Source organism: Pteropus vampyrus, unplaced genomic scaffold, assembly GCF_000151845.1.
Source record: "Pteropus vampyrus isolate Shadow unplaced genomic scaffold, Pvam_2.0 Scaffold81, whole genome shotgun sequence".
Classification (NCBI taxonomy): domain Eukaryota; kingdom Metazoa; phylum Chordata; class Mammalia; order Chiroptera; family Pteropodidae; genus Pteropus; species Pteropus vampyrus.
Window position 1 is genome coordinate 8,111,745 of NW_011888862.1, and position 20,485 is coordinate 8,132,229.

Consider the following 20,485-nt stretch of genomic DNA (forward strand, 5'->3'; position numbering starts at 1 on the left):
GGTCCTCAAAAAATTAAAAATATAACTACGTTATGACTCAGGAATTCCACTTCTGGGTATGTATCCAAAGAAACCCAAAACACTAATTTGAAAAGATATATTCCTATCTATGTTCACAACAGCACTATTTACGATAGCAGAGATATGGAAGCAACCTAAGTGTCCATCAATAGAGAACTGGATTAAAAAGAGGGTGTACATATATACAATGGAATATTACTCAGCCATAAAAAAGGATGAAATTTTACCATTTGTGACAACATGGATGGAACTAGAGAGTATTATGCTAAGTGAAATAAGTCAGAGACAAACACTATATGATTTCACTTATATGTGGAGTCTAAAAAACAAAATAAATGGTCAAAGCAGAAACAAACTCATAGATACAGAGAACAAACCAATGGCTGCCAGATGGGACAGGGATTGGGCGGCTGGGTTAAGATGGTGCAGGGACTGGGAAGTGCAAACTGGGAGTTGCAGAGCGGTCATGGGGGTGTGGAATGCAGCGTGGGGAGTGCGGTCAGTAATACTGTAAGGCTATGTGTGCTGCCGGGTGGGTGCTGGACTGATCGGGGCAATCGGTTTATGAATTATACGAGTGTCTAACCACTAAGCTACATACCTGAAACTAATATAAAATACTACCAGATGTCAACTGCAATTGAAAAATAAAAATAGTAAAAAATAAGCAAAAACTAAGAGTTCCTCACCAAACAGGAGCTTGTTCTATTTCTCTTAACCAACGTATATTCTGGAACACAAGAAAAGGCAGGACAGATCTTGTTCTAAGAGTCCGCTGTGCTTCTCTCTCACGTGGCTCAGAAAATTCCACAGAAGGGGCCTGCTGGTACTCGTCCATGTGCAGCAGTATGGAGATGGAAAAGAACGGGAGGCAGACATAGCACGCCTGGGAAGGAACATTGCTGATGTCTTTTTAACACCAGAAACAATTAGTAGATTCATTACGTAGGACCCTGACCGTCCTTTTGTGTCAAGATTATTTGTTTTGAGCAAGATGGTTTGCCTTGATTAAAGCAACCAGTTACCAACAGTACATGATAAAATGTTTTAATTTGCCCACAAGAAATTACAGTATCTACTATTTTTAGCAAGAACCTAAGCTTAGCCAAATCCTTCCTGTGTTGATGTTTATAAACAAGTGTTTTATAAAAATTACTTAATAAAACTTACAGTTCTAAAGAGAAGAGTAAAGCGTGGATGCCAGCCAGTCTCTGCTTCCCCAGCATTAACCACCAAGCTCCAGGTACGACTATAACATCAACAGGCTCTAGTTCCATTCACAGGGCTTTGGCTTATTCCTCGCAGACCCTAACCTGGTGCCTTGTATACAGCAGGCACACAATCAAATATGGACCCTTAATACCAGCCGGCATTTATTGAGCCCTTACTCTCTGCCAGATGCTGTATCAAGTGCTTTACATACATTATCTTAAATCTCACAACCCTGCACAGTTAGATTTATTACTCTCCCCTTCTGCAGAGGAGAAGAGGCTACCAGAAAGGTGAACTGACTTGCTCAAGGTCACCTAGGTAATAAAAGGGGCAGAAGCAGGATTCAAACCCAAGGAATCTGGCTACGGAGCAAGCAAAAGCTATACTGAATGAATAAACCATTTATGCCCAAGCACAGTGATATTTTCTCACTGTCAGTAACAGTAAGGGGCCTTCTACATACTGACATTTGCAGATTCTGAAACTGCTGTACGATCAGTGACTATTAAAATATCTTTTTTAGAGAAGCAAGTTACTGAATTTTCATATCTAGAAACTGCACGTGGGATCACCGATCAATCCCATGGCAGCTTCTGACCTCACGGGTCTCACTGACCTAGCTCTCAAGGTCCCTACAGCTCAGCCAGTGAAAGGAAAGCCAGCTGCAGAGTAAGAGAATGAACGCCTGTGACTCGGAAGGACGTCCCAGGGCTCAGTGGTGGCTATCTGTCCATCCCTCCTCTTTTGGATGAATTCTGCAGGTGTGCCCCATCCACCAAGTCATCCACTTTGAAAGCTTTTAAAGGAGGATCTATAGCTAACCTGCTAACATCGGAAAAGTTTTTTAAAAAAAAAATCAAGGGGCAAATGACAAGAATGCAACAGGGAAGGAAATGAGGGTGGGTGGCTTACACTATAATTTAGGAGGGGGAGGAAATCACTGTTAAGAATGCAAGGAAGCTGGCTCCAAACCTGTAGAGACAGAGTATATTAGTGGCTGGGTTGCTTAAGGCTTCGGGGTGGGAAGAAATGGGAAGTGCCTGCTAATGGGTGGGGGGATTTCTTTTTGGGGTGATAAAGATGTTCTCAAATTGACTGTGGTAATGGTTGTACATTGCACAAGTCTGTGCATACGCTAAAAAATCCTGAATTGTACATTTTGAATGGGTGAACTGCATGGTATTAAAAGAAATAAAGCTGGCTGAGTATTAGACCACCATAAAACCATCCCCAAAGCATAGAATATTAAAACTACAACTACATGATGAGAATGAGTAAAAATTACAGCACCCTGAATGGCATATAACAAAAGTAGATGAGTTTTATTATTTGCTTCAAAGCAATCTGAAATCCCAAAAAACAAATATTTAGGGCATTTATTATAAACAATCTGTTTTATGTCTGGAAATGCAAGTACTTTCGGAATTTGTGATCAGAACCAGAGAAGAAACAGGACCACTTCTAAGGCAGGGAAGGACATCTGACAAACATGAGAGGTGCGACAAAGCATAAAGAAGCCACGTAAAGACCTGTCTGATCCTACAAAACCAGGCTTCCAGGGCATTCCTGAGGAGTCTGACCCATTTGTGAGGTTATTCGACATCCTGTTCCATAAAACAAAGCCTCATAAGTAGCTGAAAATATGTCAGGTAGCAGGGGAGCCTTTCTACATTTCGGTGTGAAAGCCTTGCAGTGGGCAGAGTATTCTTGCTAAAGACTATGCAGCATTTAAATGATTCTGTACAATCAACTTTCTGTTTTTAAGAGTCCAATTCTAATCCTGAAAGCTCCCCTCCTTATACCCAAATTGCCTTCAAGATTCTATCCCAATCCCTCTAGTTCTTAAGATGCTATAAAAATCAGTGACTAGTGGGGATGATTGCACAACCTTGTGAATATACTAAAAACCACTGAACTGTATACTTTACAAGGGCGAAATTTCTGTTATATGAATTATGTCATAATAATAACTTTGAATCCTTTTTAAAAATCAGAGCTAAATTACCATGTTACCCAGCGATTCCACTTCTGGGTATATAACCCAAAGAATTGAAAGCAGGGACTCAAACAGATACTTGTACACCCAGACGCATAGCAGCACTGTTCACAATAGCCAAAAGGTAGAAGCAATCCAAGTGTCCATGGACAGATGAGTAGATAAGCAAAATGTGCTATATACATACAATGGAATATTATTCAGCCTTACAAAGGAATGAAGATCTGACACATGTCACAATATGGATGAACCTTGAAGACATTATGCTAAGTGAAATAAGCTCATATCAAAAGGATAAATATTGTATGATTCCACTTATATGAGGCACCTAGAACAGACAAATGCATAGAAACAGAAAACAGAATATTAGTTACCAAGGACTAGGGAAAAGGAGTAATGGGAAGTTACTATTTAATGGGTACAGTTTCTGTTTGGGATGATGAAAAGTTCTAGAAAAAGATAGTGGTGATTATACAACATTATGAATGAACTTAATGCCAATGAATTGTACGTTTAAAAACAGTTGAAATATTAAAGTATATATTACATATATTTTACCACAATAAAAGACAATTCAAAAAAAAATAGGGCCCTCTTATCTAAGAATCCACATTTGATATCTGCTTCAAGGAAACAAGGCAGTACAAAAAAGACTTGGGAAAGTAAACACCCTTTTTGTATTACATATTTGAGGTCAAAATATTTTAATTGCCTAAGTCAAGTTTCAGTTGATTAGGCAGTTAGATTTAATGCTTATACATCCGCTTGGTCATTTGGAAGAAGGACCAAAACCATCACTGCATGGATAAACATCTATGTCTTCCTCTCTCTACTATGTAGCTTACAACTATCAGATAACACCCTAGACCAGCGCTGTCCCATGGAATGTTCTGCAATGATGAGAATGTTCTATATCTGTGCTGTCCAGTACAATAGCCACTAGCTACACGGAACTCTTGAGCACTTAAAATGTGGCTAGTGCAATTGAGGAGCTCAATTTTAAAGTTTATTGAATTTTAATTAATGTAAATAGCCACATGTGGCAACTGGCCGCTATACTGGCCAGCACAGAATCTAAAATCCTAAACTTAAAAATTTACGGCATGCCACACAACTCTTATCTTGTCAGAACCCACATGCCGTTTCCACGGTTCCAGAAAGCTGGATGGTCTTCTCTTTGAGCTCTGGGCCATTGTGTGGGGTAAAGCACCTAGCAGTAGGTGTCAAAGAGGAGTAGAAGGCCAAAAATAAGAGTGTCCCCTCGATTCTCCTGTATCCTCCGTGGAAAAATGCTAACTGCACAAAATACAAAGAGAAAGCTCACCTAGGACAATGGGAAATAGGACCTAAGACGAGACTCTGACATATATAAAGGAAGAGGAAAAGGAATGCCACTGGCTGTACGTACGCCTGAACAGGGCACAAGTGGATACTTGAAGAATTGCATGCAGCATGTAAATTAAGCTGAGAGGGAGAAAACGAAGCACCATTCCTGTGCGGAAACTGGAGAGCATGGCCAAGGCCGGGTACCTGGCAGTGCTGTCCCACTAAGCAGCGGGCACCTAAGCATAAGTGAGTATGTGACTCACATGTGCACAAAGGCTGTCCCTAGTCCTACAGACAGAACTAACTGTTTGCTCATCTAAGGCATCATGGCCCATTTTTCTATTTCCATTTACAGTACTTTTCAGTGTTAAACGTGGATTACAGTAAGTTAGAGAAAGCCTGTTTTCGCTAGGTCACTAGCTCTTTGGAAGGCAGTGTACTTTATGTGTAAATGTATCAGTATAAATATATTGATATAAATGTATACTATATACAAAAATATGTTTTTTGTGTCCATATACGTGGGCCTGGGGCCTTGTACTCAATGAGATGTACTTTGAGATGATCGTGCTACCTCATGAAGCACTACCTAGGAGCAAGACACTGTGCTAAGGGCTTTCCATGCATTACCTCATATAATCCTCCTGTCGACCCCATTGGGAGTTTCTGTTATTATACCCATTTTATAAGAAACCAAGGCTAAAATAAACCAAAACACTAACCCTTTCCCCCACAGCTAATTAGTAGCCAAGCCGGTATCTGATCAGATTAAGTGGTAGATTCTTAAAAATTCCTTTTTTATTTTTAAATTTGTATTTTATTGTGGTAAGAACACCTCACATGAGATCTAGCCTCGTAATAACTTTTACGTGTACGGAACTGCCTCGGTGACTAGCTATGATGCTGTGCAGCAGGCCTCTTGAGCATGTTCATCTGGCTTACCTGAGACTTTGTGCCCACTGACTAGCAGCACCCCATCTCCCTCTCCCTCAAGCCCTGCTGACCACCATTCCACTCTTTGAGCCTATGAATTTGACTATTTCAGAGCAAGTCACATTAGGAGGGTTTAAGGAACGAAGCCCCACAGAAGGTTGCCTGTCTCTTTATGGAGACTATGAAGTTTTGTGAAAAGGATGCTGAGTGTTTGTCCTGCCTGTCCACAGAGGGCATAACAAGAGGAGAGACGTTTCTATGAGCATAAAGGACTTCTTGACCCAGGAGGTGAGGGATGACCCTCCAGCCTCAGAGCATGTGGAGCGAAGATCTACTATCTGTCCTGGAAAAAGTTAACATGCACTTACTTACAGGGTGCAGCTCACCCCCATTCTTGCTCTCCATCCCCATCTAGACCTGGAGTCCACAGAGGGGAACCCCAAAAGGTCAGGCCCTTGGCCTTCTTGGTCTAGGATGATGGAGAGGGAAGCTGGAGCTGGGTGCAAGTCTCGGAGGGACAGTTCTCAGCAGGAATGCAGCCGCTAGACCTTTTCCACAATTTGAATACAACAGGCAGAAAGTAGAGGACCTCCAGGAAGTCACCGGGACTCCATAAACACAGGGCCACGGCCCTGTTCAGCCTGACCCAAACCTCCCGGTGTGTGTGCCGGCCATAGTACCGAAGGTCCGGACATGCCTCCACTCTGTCACAGCTGGCTTATTTTCAGATCAGCCTGTGAATCCCATGTGTACTTATTCAAGTCACTAACACTGCGATAGAGTCAATATGTCTTTCGACAGGGACCAATAACCCCAGCATAGGCCATCACAGTAACTCCTACCTTGAGATATTATTTTTCTCAACAAGCTGATTCCTCTGTGAGCTAAATACCAACCAGCCGGGTCTCGTTCAACTACAAACAGAATTTCCTATGAAGGTCAAAGAAGTCCTCTGCCACAGAGATGGCAAAGCTTCTCACACATACACCACACCCCAGAGGGTCAGAGTAATGCCAAGCTACAGGAATGCTGCCAACACCTTGGTGGCCCGGAAAAGTAAGACTGAGGCCCTGAAACCTGATAGCCGTCCTGAAACCAGGTGTGTGCTCAGCAAAGTAAGTTGGGAACAAACTAGAACATAGAAAGTGGTTACTCACATCAGGATGTTCCTAAAGGAAGCCACGAGCCTATCCATCTTTTGCCTAATACTGATCTCCCTTCCAGGCTTATTTCCCCAGCGCCACAACATCTGTACCCACTGCCCTGTGTCCAGGGGTAGCGAAGATTCATTTCTACTCTGGCTTTACTTTCCTCAGAGATTCTGGCCTCAAGTTTCCAAGGCAGGTTTAAGTCTACACACGCGGCACTCCCTGAGATCCAGAAAGATCTACTTACCTTCCGGTCTTTCTTTCTGCAGAAGAAGGCGCCGTGTGTTGCTACATGAGCAGAGTCCAGGAAGAGGAAAACTGGAGTGTGCAGAAGGTCCGGGTCAGACTCCCCAGAAGCCTGCCTGTCGGAACTGAGTTTCCCCTCTCATTTACATACACGGTGAAGTCATTCCAACCAACGCCCTCAGGAGCCGAGGCCCACGTCTCCTTCCAGGGCATTACTCACTTGGGGAAGACAACGGCGTGTAGAAGCTAGAAATCAGGTTCTTTGCTCTGGTCCTATTTTTACTTGGGAAAAACCCTACCTCGAGCCAGAGATGGACTCTAAGCATCAGCTTTGGTTTCCGTCTTTAGCTCTGCTCACTCCTCTGCTGAAAATTGCCCTCTGATTTCTCACCATCTAAGGAGCATTTACTGAACCTGCTACTATACGACCCGCCTCATAAAGGAGTGTACGATTTGGCCAGGCCAGGGGCGTGCACACACATATTTACAGCTATAACACTTGTAACAAAGTTGCAATAAAGCTGAAGGGAGCAAAGGAGGACATACTGCTTGGGCATGGTGGCTGTGGATGTGCCCCCACATCCCCACAAAAATGGCTAAAATTTAAAAGAATGACAATACCATGTGCTGACCAAGATGTTGAAGAATCGGAAGTCTCATGCTTTCCTGGTGGGAATGCAAGATGGTACGGCCATGTCAGAGGCAGAATAATGGCCTCCCAAAGATGTCGATATTCTAGTCCCTGGAATCTGTGAAAATGTCACCTTTGCAGATGTGATTAAGTTAAGGCTCTTGGGATGGGGAGATGATCCAGGATTTTCCAGGTGGGCCCAATGTAATCACAAGGGAAGCAGGAGAATTAGAGTGAGAGAAGATGTGACAATGAGAGAAGCTGGAGAAGGACAAATTAGAAGATGATACACTGCTAACCTTGAAGATGGAGGCTGGGGCCATGAGTCGAGGAGCGCAGGCAGCCTCCAGGAGCTGGAGAGGGCAAAGCCAACAGATTTCCCCCCTAGAGCCTCAAGAAAGGTCCTGCCGACACCTTGATTGCAAGACTTTTAACTTCCGGAATCATAAGGTAATAAGTCAGTGTTGCTATAAGCCCAAAATTTTGTGGTAATTTGTTATAACAGCACAGGAAACTACTGCCAACTGTTTGGAAAATAGTTTGGCACTATCTCCTAAAGCTGAATATATGCCTACCGTGTGACCCGGCAGTGCCACTCCTAGGTATGTCCACAGCACAAATGCATCTGTATGGGCACCAAGAGATGTGTACAAGCATATTCACAGCAGTTTTAGTCAAAAGAATAAAAAGCTAGAAATAACCCAATTGTCCATCAGCAAGAGAATGGATCAAATAAATTTCAGTACAGTCACACCATGTAATAATAGTACTCAGAAATAAAAAGAAGTGAAAGCTTGAGATCTGCAACAACATGGGTGCGTCTTACAGATACAATGTTGAGTGAAAACGTCAGACGCGAAAAAAGTATATACTTGATGAAAAAGTTCTGGAGGTAGACGGTGATGATGGTCGCACAACAATGTGAATGTACTTAAGGCCACTGAATTGTACTCTTAAAAATAGCTAAAATGGTAAATTTTATGTTATGTGTATTTTGCCAAAATAACAATGCATGTACTACATGAATCTATTTTAATAAAGTTCAACGACAAGCAACACTAATCTACAGTGAAAGGAGGTAAGAACAATAGTTACCTTTGGGGGGTTATTGTCTAGGAGAGGCATGAGAGAGTCTCCTAGGTGCTGAAAATGTTTAGTTTCTTGATCCGGGTGCTGGTTACATGGGTGTATAGGTAAATGTTCATCAGACTGCATGCTTAAGATCTATGAACTTTCGTTTCCAAATGCCAACCTCAAGTTTATTTGCACATAATTTCATTTACCTGCATTTAGCGCTGTTAGCAACACTATAATGAAAACGGAAGAGAAAAGAAAAAAACACCAAAAGTGTGAATGGTTGGGGAAGGCTTTAGGAAAGAAGTGAGGTGTAAGCCAAATACTGAAGGATGAACATGGCGGACACAGAGAAAGGAATTCTGAGCACAGGGAAGAGGACACACATGGGCAGTGAGGTGCAGTGTGTGTTAGACACTACAAGCTGGGGGTGGTCACTGGCCACAGAAAGGGAGCTGGGCGGGGAGGTAAGCAGAATCCCCATCCCAACATACCTGGGAAACCCCATCAGCAGTTTAGACTGTACTCATGCTAGCAGACATCAGAGGAAGTTAAGCCAGAGAGTGACATAATGGATCCATGACAGGGAGGGTGACCTGGACAAAGGGACAGAGACACCTAAGGCTCTTGTGATAATGGTCAGGCCCTAGGTAACGGGGTATGACCTAGGCCTTGGTGATAAGGACAGGGTCATGAGAGGTGAAGGAGGCAGAACTCCCCGTCTTGAATATAATGGGAAAGGGGTTGGGAAGGGGGCTGGAAAGTCTGTTGGCTCCAAGTGTACATGGCTGGTGACTCCGCTAACAAAAAGCACGAAGACCAAACTACCCCACCCCCCACCTCCTGGGCCAGCAGTGGAGGATCAAAGCATCTCAGAGTTGGAAAGCACCAGATTGCTTAGTGTACCATCTTACTTACAGATAAGCAACAAGCAACCAAGTTCTTCTCACAGGCCAACACCTGAGGCCACAGTTTGTGAAGAACAAGCTGGAACGAGAGAGCCGAGGTTTATCTACTTTAGTGAGCATGTCCTAGAAGAGAGAACATGACTCACTCAGCCGTGGTGCCCGATGCCTTCCCAAATGCGCTCGCCAACATCATCTCCCACCACGGGGTTCTCCGGCCTAGGCCTGAGGTCCCCAGTCCCTGCCAACCTCCCACTGGAAAAGTTCTCCCCACAGCTCACCCAAATACTGTATAGCTAATGGTGCCATCTAATGGTTTGGTACTACCTTGTAAGTCGATCTGGTTTCTCCTTCAATCAAACTGTGTAACCAAAACCGAGGCAGGGACAGAGAAGGGCTGGCTGACCATGGGCAGCCCAGAGCCACCAGGAGTCAAAAAATAAGTCTTGGCCACCAGGTTTCATAGTGGCCCTACAGACCTGGTATGAACCACAGGAGCTAACTGCTGGCTCTGTTCTTGGTGGCCTGTGCACATCTGAGAGTGGCTGAATGACAAGGGCCAAGCACCTGTGCTTGTAGAGGTGAAACCAAGAACAGAGGGGTCTGAAGTGACTTGTTTGAGGCCTGAAACTCATTCCTCATCGTTGATCCCAACCTAGCCAGGTCAGTCGACATCCAGGTATCCACACAGTCCAATTCAGGAGCCACTGCCGCTTGTGGCTATTTCGATTTAATTTAAAATCAGATACATTTAAAAATTCAGTTCCTCAGTTGTCAATGGCTACACGTGGCTGGTGGCTACCATATGGAACGCAGAACATTTCCATCCTCACAAAAAGTTCTACTGGACAGCGCTATATGTCACGTGTGGTATCTCCTTCTCGAACTGGCCTGATTATAACAGGCACTCACTTTGAAATCATCTTTACATGCCAAAGTGGCAATAATCCTTTTAATTTTTAACTAATAAAGATAAAATTGCATACCACAAAGGATATTCGATACTCCTTAGTAGAAAGCCACTGAATCTTCTCGGGTCCCTCAGTCAAAACTGAGAGAAAGTAAAAGACAACTAAGAGATAGGAAAGCTGAACAGGGTACAGTAAAATGGTCCATTTCGTTCTCTTGACTGTTCCACTATCAAGAGTTAATCTCATCCCAGAAGATTAGGGATATGTGGAAATTAATGGACCATTAATAAGAAGCAATTATTCTTTAGAAATAATTCATGACTGATGAAAACAAAATCAAGCGAAGTGGAAATCGGGGTGGGTGAGGAGGGTGAAAAAGGAGACAGAAACATGTTTTGCAGTAAGAAAACTACACTCGGAATCGGTAATTTTTTAAAGAGAGCTTTTAGTCTGAGGATGTAATTAAAACTGCTTACATAATATTGGTTACCTAGCTAATGAAAATGATCACTGTTAAATTTTTTTCATAACGTGTATCTCCACTGGGGGAAAAATTACTCGAGTGTGAGGTAAAGCTTCCACTGAAGGCTGTCACAATATTTCACCACCAATTGTCACCCTTGACTGGTGCTCAGGAGAACTGAACACACACATTAAGGTAGAGAAGAGAAAAACCTCCTAAGAGGCGACACTACCCCCGCACGAGGACTGAGCACTGGGGGAAATGCATGCCCAGGTGCTAAGCGAAGAGAACATACAGGAATCTGGGGGCGGGGGTGACTAAGGAGATCCTCCAGACCCCAACAATAAAGGCTGGCACAGAGACAGTGGGGGGCTTAATTCTTGGCAAACCGAAATTCTGTTAAATGGAACTTCTCTTCCTCTCAGCGTTTTAGTTAATACGAATTTTGCTGTAATTCTAAGAAATGAGGGCCCTCATCAGCTCTGGGGAGAAAAACAACTGTGTACTAAGAAAAAGGCACAGAAAATCTTTATATGATGTGGCTTGGCAGTACTGAGCTAGATCTTGACAGGGGTACAGAAGATGTGGGCGGCACGGCCCAAGTGTGAAAGGAATTGGTTATAAGCCATCTGGGAAGGCACCGCGGCAGGGAAGTTAAAAATACTTAATTCTGGAGTCAAATACTTGGGTGTGAGGCCCGGCTTGCTGTGTACTGTGTGACCTTGAGCAAACAATGTCAATGGACTTACCTGTGGCAGCCAGTAGAGCATCTCCAAAAAGACAGATTCCTCCTCTCCCAACAGGTGCTTACCACCCTTCGTATCAAGAAGTGGAGTCTCTTTCCCCTTTCCTTGAATCTGGGCTGGCCCTGTGACGTGCTCTGACCGCCAAATGCAGCAAAAGTGTCACTCTGGTACTTCCAAGCCCAGGCTTGAAGAGAAGTGGCAACTTCTGCTTCCTCACTCTTGAACTGCAGTTGCCACGCAGTACAGATCCAGGACATACTCCCTGTGACTAGACACCTGGACCATGAGAGGTCTTCTTGAACACTTCAAGCCCATTGAGCTCCCTGCTGACTGTGGTAGCGTGAGCGACTCCAGCTGACACCACATGGAGCAAAAGAACTGCTAACTGCTCAACTGAGCCCAACCAACCCCCAGAATCTTGAGAAATAATAAGCTTGCAGGGGTGTTTCACGGGAATAGATAATTGAAACATCTCCATAATGAGCATAAAAACAGGATAAACGGTGTTTGTGAGTAAGGGCTTATAACGGTGCTTGACACATCAGTGCTCAACAATGAACAGCGGTTACTACCTGAGGAGCTAAAATGCACACATGTGTGGCTGCAGACTGCCGGGCGGGGTACATCCAGGTCCCGAGGGCTCAGCGGGCCCTGAGCAGCAGGATGCACAGAAGGTGAAAAGGCAAGGCCTTGCGGGGGAAGCCAGTCCTGGACCTGAAGGACAGAGAGTGCAGAATGGTGGCTTCCATACCTTTGACACACGAAGACTCACCTGTGGGCTTCTGGCCAACCACGCCACGTGCATGCACCAAAGGCTGAAGGCCACCATGGCAGAAGCCTAGTGGTCTTTACAGAGACAGAGTACATGGTGGCTGCCAGGGCCTGAGGGTGGGTGGTGAGGGGTAATGGGGGATGGAGGCTGATGGGGATGGGCTTTCTCTGTGGGGTGATGAAAAAAGTTCTAAAACTGATTATGGTGATGGCTGTACAACTCTGTGAACATGCTGAAAACCACTGATTTGTGCATTTTAAATGGCTGAGATGTGTGGTACATGAAAGTTGTCTCAATAAAGCTGTTATTACACCAATGGGCAAGGGAGAGTAAAAATGAAGAGGGTGAGATGACAAGAGTTAAGAAGTGTTCCATAACAATGGACTAGTGGTTCCCAGAGGGGGGAAGGGGGAAAAATAAATAATGTTTAAAAAATAAGTTAATTAAATGTTAAAAAATTAAAAAATAAAAAGCGAAATCCATAAAAAAAAAAAAAAAAAAGAAGTGTTCCATAGTATTGTCTGGAGACTATGAGACACCAGCCTATTTGGCATTAAGAGGAAAAGCGTGTACTTTCAGATAGTGAATGAACCCAGCACCAACCAGGAGCTATGTACCTTGGAGACAGATCCCGCCATTCCCAGGGATCATGGGCATTTGGCATGACTGCTGCCAGCTGTTCCCTCAAACACTGTGTGTGTGGTTCACTCAGATCTGTTTTCCTTTCACTTAAATCACACTCTGCTATCACAGGGCTTTTAAAAACAGGAGACCCCCTAAGCAAGAGGAGAGCAATGGTTCCCGACAGAAAAGCACATCGGGCCCACATTCAGGAGGAGGGGACCCCAAGACTCTGCCTGCCCCAGAGCCTCAGAGGCTGAGCTGGCAGAATCCACATTCAAAGGAGGGTCCCCTCAGACATGTGGTGGACAGTTGAGCAAGCCATCCCTGGGTCACAGCACCCCAAGGACAGCCACCCTCAACCATCACCTCTTCCTTCCCGTGGTGTAATTCATTAGAAAGAGGCTGGAGGGCAGTGCCGTGGGAAATTTTCAAATTCTCGAACTGGTGCGAGACAGCTCTCCCAAACCAGGCAATATGGTCAGCTTCATACCAGCTGCCCTGTGAGCGCTTACTATGCTGAGCACAATACAAGTTATAACTTGTTAAGTCCTCCCAACAAAACCCACCAATTTACCAGCATCCCCCGCCCCCAAAATCCCCATCTCGCACCTGCCCAAATTAACTCTGTGAGTTTTTCTGTTTTATCACTGAATCAGGATAATTACTAGGGAAGACAAGATGTTCTCTTAGAAAAATGAAACATTGTAGAAGATAGAGCATCCGAATGAGAGAAAAACTTCCTTTGATCTTGGAGAGGAAGAAGGGTTAGGAATAGAAATGACAGACTTTGACCAGTTGTGTCACCAGGGTTGGGACATCAGAAAAGAAACCACTGATGGTCAAGCAGACTTTCAGAAGTTTGTCCTGAAGGTCCTGCCAAGTCCCAGTCCTATAGTGCCATCACAAAAAAGGCCAGAAGCCCCACACCAAACACAACTTTGTATCTTCCCCTGTTTACCCGGAGGTCCTACCCGCTCCCAAAGGGACTGGAGATGTTAACACACGTGCACAAACCCAACTTGCTCTTCTTAGGTCCAAGCAGTTTTAGGGTTAAAGCGTGTAAGATTGGTTTTAAATGCAAGTTTGAGAAAGGATGAAGAACTCTCATGTTTTTGGGGGGCCTACTCTCAGCCTTTCCTACTCAGCCCCACCCTACTCTGGGCACTCCTCAACTTCTGGTTTGCACCCCTACGTTCTCCTGATCTAGGGCAGGGGATGGAAGATGCAGGCCAAAGGACAGCGGGGAACCTCATCTTACCTCAAAGCCACTCCCTCCTTACTAGGGAGCAGTGGGCGAACGAGCTCCACTCGGCAAACAACGTTCACCTGCAGAATGCACTGGGCGGCTCAACAGGCCTCAGGAAAGGTGCTCTATAATTCTACTACCTGAAAGTCCTCCAACCACACACTTCCTTAACTCACCTCCTAAGTATTTACTGAGCATCCAACCCGGTGTAGCTGCTGCCAGTGTAATACAATGGTCAAACATCAGTTATAGACCTACTGTGTGCAAAAATTCTGAGGGGTAGGATGACTATCCAGCCTCCCTCGGCACCAGGTGGCACCGAGGGCAGCACATATAACTTGGACCAAGCGAGGCCCATCCCTCAAGCCAATGATTTAATAGGGAAGATAATGGCTGACCAGCTTGAGCACTTACTGTGTCAGGCACTGCTGTACAGATATTAAGTCCTTCATCCTCAAAGCAGTGCTTCTATCTCTGTGTTGTTTCTTCAGCCCATTTTAAAGGTGAGAAAACTAAAGCTCAGAGATATCAAATAACTTTCCCGAGGTGAGACAGCAGGAAGGGGAGAGGTGGCATTCACATCCAGGCGGTCTGGACCTCAATCTACTCAGCTCTAGCGACAGCAGAGTCCTGCTTACAGTGCGCACCTGAGAGGGACTGGTAGCTTAAAGTGACACAGGCAGAATAACAAGAATGCTTCGCCGGAGGTGCCACAGGCACAGACAAAAGGACGTTCCTTAATTCTGAGTGGAGCCTAGAGGAAGGGAAACCCATGGGAAAAAGGGAGAAGGGGGCACTTCAGGCTGAGGGGAGCACAGAATTTATGTGATGGTGAGGCAGTCTGACAGCTGAGATCCGGTGATTCTACCTGCTGGCTAAAGGTATTTAAGCAGATCCAAGCAACAGGTGCTTGCTCCTCCTTCATTACATATGCATATAACACAAGCACCTAAAAGAACACTACATTTAGTAATTTCCATGGGGGGGGGGGGGGGGCGTAATTAAAAGGAAAGAAAGCATCACTGGTGGAGAATTGGAACATGCAAAGGATTTCAGTATTGAAAGAACATGTTGCTAGAGGAAACAACCTGAGGCAGTCCCCCCCCCCAACAGCTCCCAGGAAAAGGCCACACCAACGTATATCCATCCCCCAACCAGCCGGCATGAAATTGGCATGAAATTGTCGGAGAGCCTATACATGGCAGGCCTTTCCGTTTTTTTCCAGCCCTCACTGAGCACAAGCTTAGGAACAAAGGCTGACTCTCAAAAAATGCAGGTCCTGGGCAACCAAAAAAATGATCAAATTCCAGGATGGATGATAATAAAACCTCAATAATCAAGATTTTTCTGAAGATGATATTATTCTTAAGTATCTGACCCACGAACCCTCAAAAGAACCATGGTATTACTGGCACCTAAACCAATTTTCCCACACCGACTCTAATGCGTATAGAAGTTTAATATTTTAAACCTTCGCACATCTTTCCATAGTTCCAATTTCAAACGAAAGAAAAGGGCTTTAGGCTAATCTTAATATCAGTAGAGAGTGCATTAAACAGTTCTACAATAAAGTTTCCAACTAAAACTGGGTAAAAATGCCCTTTTTAAGTTCCTCCGAATAAATTAAAATCCCGCAGATAAATTGCAGGCCCGACCAAACAGCCCCTCCCTGCCTCTAAAACATCGACATAGCCTATTATTTAAATTCTCGACCAAATAAAACTGTGAACTTCAATAACCTCTCCTGGCCAATGTTTTATTATACTAGGTCCCTCTCCCCCAAGGTTGGTTCTGATAGGCGAGTGGGTGGTGAGAGGGACCAAATTTTGCTACTCCAAAATATGCCTCCTGGGATATTGATTTAAGCTGGTTATTAAGAAACAAAAGATTCAGAAAGAACCCTCGACACCTCCCCCTTCCTGCCTAAAGGAATTCAGATAGAAAAACCTACTTCAGGAAGGGAATCAGTATTATCACCTTAGCACATATGAAGGACCACGTGGACAGGAAGAAATCTAGCAAAGCCTCTTTCCCTCTGCCTCCCCTCTCTTCAGAATGGCCCCGTGAGAATTGTTTACCATATGTTTGCTCTTTCTCCTACCTGTGAATTACCTACTTCCCCTCTGAATTCCCAGACCCCTGCCCCCCTTCTCCTTTGTCCAGAATGGCTTATGAGCCTCAACTGCCCAATGTGTTCGCTGTCTCATATCTTTTAACATTAACACCCCCACATGCACATCTGTGTTAAACTTTGTATTTTCTTTTGTTAATCTGTCTGTTAATCTGATTGTTAGCCCAGCTACAAGAATTTAAAAGGTGAGAGGAAAGTTTTTTTTTGTGCCCTCCACAGTGGATTCTGGGTTCTTCCCTAGCAGATGCAGTGGAGTTTCTGAAGCAAAAAGGATAAAAACAGAAGTACATATTTATAGTATTTATATCACTATCCTGAGATATTTGTTAAATTCTACTTTTAAAAATGCATGATGAAAAACGCAAACTGGGAAAGATTTAAGACACCTCCTCCTTCTATGAAAGATGCAAATGAAGGCTCAATCACAAATAACTCCCCTCCCCCAATGAAAAGCACGTTTTAAGTGACTAAAGAACATTTCCCTTAATTTCTTTCCCTTTCTTCGTACATGTTACATAAAATACTCAGATCTTCACAATGTGATAATCCTCCAAATCGTGTACTTAAGATATGTGTGCTTTTGTGGTATGCATGTTATACTGCAGTTAAAAGTGTTTTAAAAATAGCTCACATTAACTAAAAAAAAAAAAAAAAAGGTGTTGCCAAGAAAAACAGCATGAAATCGGTTTCCACGCTACTTACACCCCCTCACTACCTGCAACCACTTTACAAAACGTTAGAAGACGCGAGACTTGCCTAAAATTCCGACAAATGTCCTCAAAATCTCCCCCTGCTCCGCTCATTTCTGGGCAGCCAGTCCGGGGACCAGCCCTCCATAGCTCCCAGCAGCTGCAGCCTCGCGGGCTGGGAGACTCATGTGTCGCGCTGCCATGTGAAGGGGCCGCGACCGGCCAGACCCCTGGGCAGAGCACCCAAGGTCTCTGGGAGCGTATTAGGACGTCCGGGGAACCCGACCCGGGGCTCGCGCCCAGCCGCCTCGGCGGCGCTCCATCCGCACCTGCCAGTGGGTGACCCGCGGTTTCTGCCCCTCGGGGACGCTGCAAAGCACGCAGCTTGGCTACCTTCGCGGCTGGCTGCAGCCGCGCGTTTTTCTAGACGCAGAGTGGGCGGGCACGCAGGCCCGGGCAATCCTTCCGAGCCCGCTCCGTCTGGCCCAGTGTCCCCCCTGCCTGCCTCTTGAGAGGAGGGCCCCCAGACTCGAGGGCATCAAGCGTGGGCCTCGGCACCCCACGCCAAACACACATGCCACCCACCCTAGATCACCCCAAGCGCACCCACTCACTCAGGCCACATGAGAGGGGACCCTGCCACCCGCACCGCGAGAGGCGCAGCCCTTGATCCCGTGCCCTATCGACCCCGAGCCAGAGGAAGGGCGTTCAGACAACCCCTGTGCCTCTTCTCCACCCGATGCGCTCCAGAGCCGCTGCCCTGCACGGCCCGCGGCGGGTCGGACCCGCCCCCCTGGGGGGCCTAAAGCCTCCAGGCACCGGCCGAACCCCAGGGGCCCTACCTGAAAGTCGGTGGTTGGGTGGCGAGGTCCGCACCGCACTCGGTTCGGCCATCTTCCCGGGGAACTGGTGGCCCCGCGCAGTCCCCTCCGTCCCAGGTTCCGCCCCGCAGCCGCCGGCGCGCTCCATCGGGATGCGCTGGCTGCACAGGCGCACTGCCTGGACCGCCGCGCTGCGCCGCACCGCACCGGACCCGCGCACGCCCGCACGCGTCCGCGTCCTCGCACCGCGTGCACTCGCAATGTGCTCCACGGTTCTCACCACAGCACGCACGCACGAGGTGCACATGCAATGTGCGCACTAGTTCTCAGAGCGCGCGCACATACCGCGTGCACGTGCGATGTGAACACCCACCGGTCCTCACTCAGCGCGCATGCACACACGACGTGCACACACCAGTGTAAACACACTTCCCCATACACTCAAAGCGTTATACACATAGGATGCAGTTTCTCAGTGTGCGCACACATCTTCACGGCGTGTGAACAAAGCGCACAAACACCACGTGCACACATGTGCTCACCCAGAACGCACGTTCTCACACACCGTGCACACACATCCTCACAAGGCTCGCATACGTTCACACACACTAGGGCATCCACAAACATACTCAGCGCTGGAGCTCTGGAAACAATTCCGGGTTAAGGCCTCAGGCAGGTGCCCCTTGGGTCAGTGCCGTCGTGTGCAGACGCAGTGGACCCTCCCATCAAGCCGGTTCCAGTTTTCTAGTCGCGGGGAGGCGGGCTCTCCGTTCTCCCTCCCCCCAGCCAGGCGTGCGGCCACCCAGGGCGGAACTCCAGTAAATCAGCAGGGGCGACCTTCAAGGAAGGGTAAGGGCGCGCAGTCGGATGGACCCCGGCCTTCCAACCATACCCCACTCCTCTGCCGATTCCACCCGAGAGCTATTCTATGGTTCCTTTTTTCCTGGTGTGCAAATAATGCGCAGTTGAGAAATCTCGGCGAGGAGGACGTTTCTGGGAAGACGCAGGAGAAACTGCTAAACGTGTGTGTAGCCTTGGAAATAGGGTCGTTAAGTGTGTGTGTGTGTGTGTGTGTGTGTGTGTGTGTGTGTGTGTGTGTGTGTGTGTGTGTGTGTGTAGGGGCTGTCTTCTCTGGGCATCCTTTTACCCCTGCCATGAGCATTTATCACCTTTTAAAATACATCTTTGCATAGCCAGCTCAAGCCTCCAGGTGTTTACCCAGGTATAGCCTGCCAAGTGATCATCCATCCCAGTGGAGCTGCACGATTCTCTGTTGGACGGTGACCAGCCCTCTGAGGTTCTAACTCCCACCCCTAGGGGAGAGAGAAATACAGGATTAAAAAGCCAAATGAAGGTGAACAAAAGTACAAGGTTTCTTTGGAGGATGATGAAAATGTTCTAGAATTATAGTGATGGTTGACTCTATAAGTATACTAAAAAAAACCACTTAATTTTACATTAACTGGTGAACTTTATAGTATGTAAATTATAAAATTAAAAAAAAAAAAAGCTAAAACCCTCTGGAACGGGCATCTGGATTCCTAGCAAAAAGCTTGGAAAAAGTCCCTTTGTGGAATAAAAATATGAACGTGTTCTTGACACTCCCGAAGTTGTACCGGGAGGGGAGTAGGGTGCGACCTTGGTGAGAAAGCCAGAAGGGGAGTTTGGACACAATTGAGCAGGAAAGCGGGCAAGTGGGGGCTGGCCTCTTGGCTATAAAGAAAGTTGTTTCTAACCCAGTAAGATTGAGCCAAGTTAATTAGAGCATGGGAGCTGTTTTCCACTTTTTTCCTTTTTTTTTTTTTTCTTACAGATCTTGGGTAAAAGTTTATAATTCATCCACTTCTTGAGCTCGTGGCTTGCTGACATGAGTAGCACCCCTCTCTAGTTTTATTTTTCCCCCTTTTTACTTTCTATTCACACTCCCAGCCCTCGTTCTAGTAATAGATACCTCCTCTGTTCAATGTATTTTTTGTAGCTTTATTTTTCAAAGATATAGTTTTGTGAAGATACGCAAGGCTTTAATTTATATAATATTGTACAAGTTACCATTCTGTTTGTTTTTCTTTGCTTGGAACTGTTTTCGACATCTACTCATTGCAGCTGTATAAAAGTCATTCAGAAATAGATTAGCCATTCGTTCTGGTTTACTCTTCTGTAAACTGCCTATTCAATCCTTGCCCATCTTTCTATTGAGCTATTTGTCTTTTTCTTGTTGAATTCCAGTTTCTCCTATTCTAGATAATTCCTTGTGGGTTTAAATGTTGCAAATTTTTCACACTAGTCAACTAACCTTTTCTAAGATAAGCAAACCTCCTTTTTATGCCAAAATCAACCCATTTTAAAAGCCTCTTATATGGAAATAATCTCAAATTTATAGAAAAGTTGCAAGAATAAGAGTTTACAAAGAACACTCATATACCCTTTACTCAGATTCACCTATCATTGCCTTTTTACCCATTTTATCATTTGTACTTCTATATATCTAATATTTTTTATCAACTGTTTCATAAGTTGCATACATATGTGTGCATGATCCTTTACCCCTAAATACTTCAAAGTGTATTGCCTAAGAATAAGGATATTGCAC

General features: G+C 45.5%; 1 protein-coding gene across 1 annotated transcript in view; it reads right to left on the reverse strand.

The window, feature by feature from the left end:
* The window catches only part of MAP7D2 (MAP7 domain containing 2), a 91,680-nt gene extending 73,476 nt beyond the window's left edge, over nucleotides 1–18,204 (reverse strand). Inside the window, exon 1 of the mRNA XM_023532348.1 lies at nucleotides 17,917–18,204. Within this exon, the coding sequence (XP_023388116.1) occupies nucleotides 17,917–18,202 (286 nt within the window). The 5' untranslated portion in view covers nucleotides 18,203–18,204. The remainder of the gene's footprint in view (nucleotides 1–17,916) is intronic.
* Nucleotides 18,205–20,485: the final 2,281 nt, after the last annotated feature.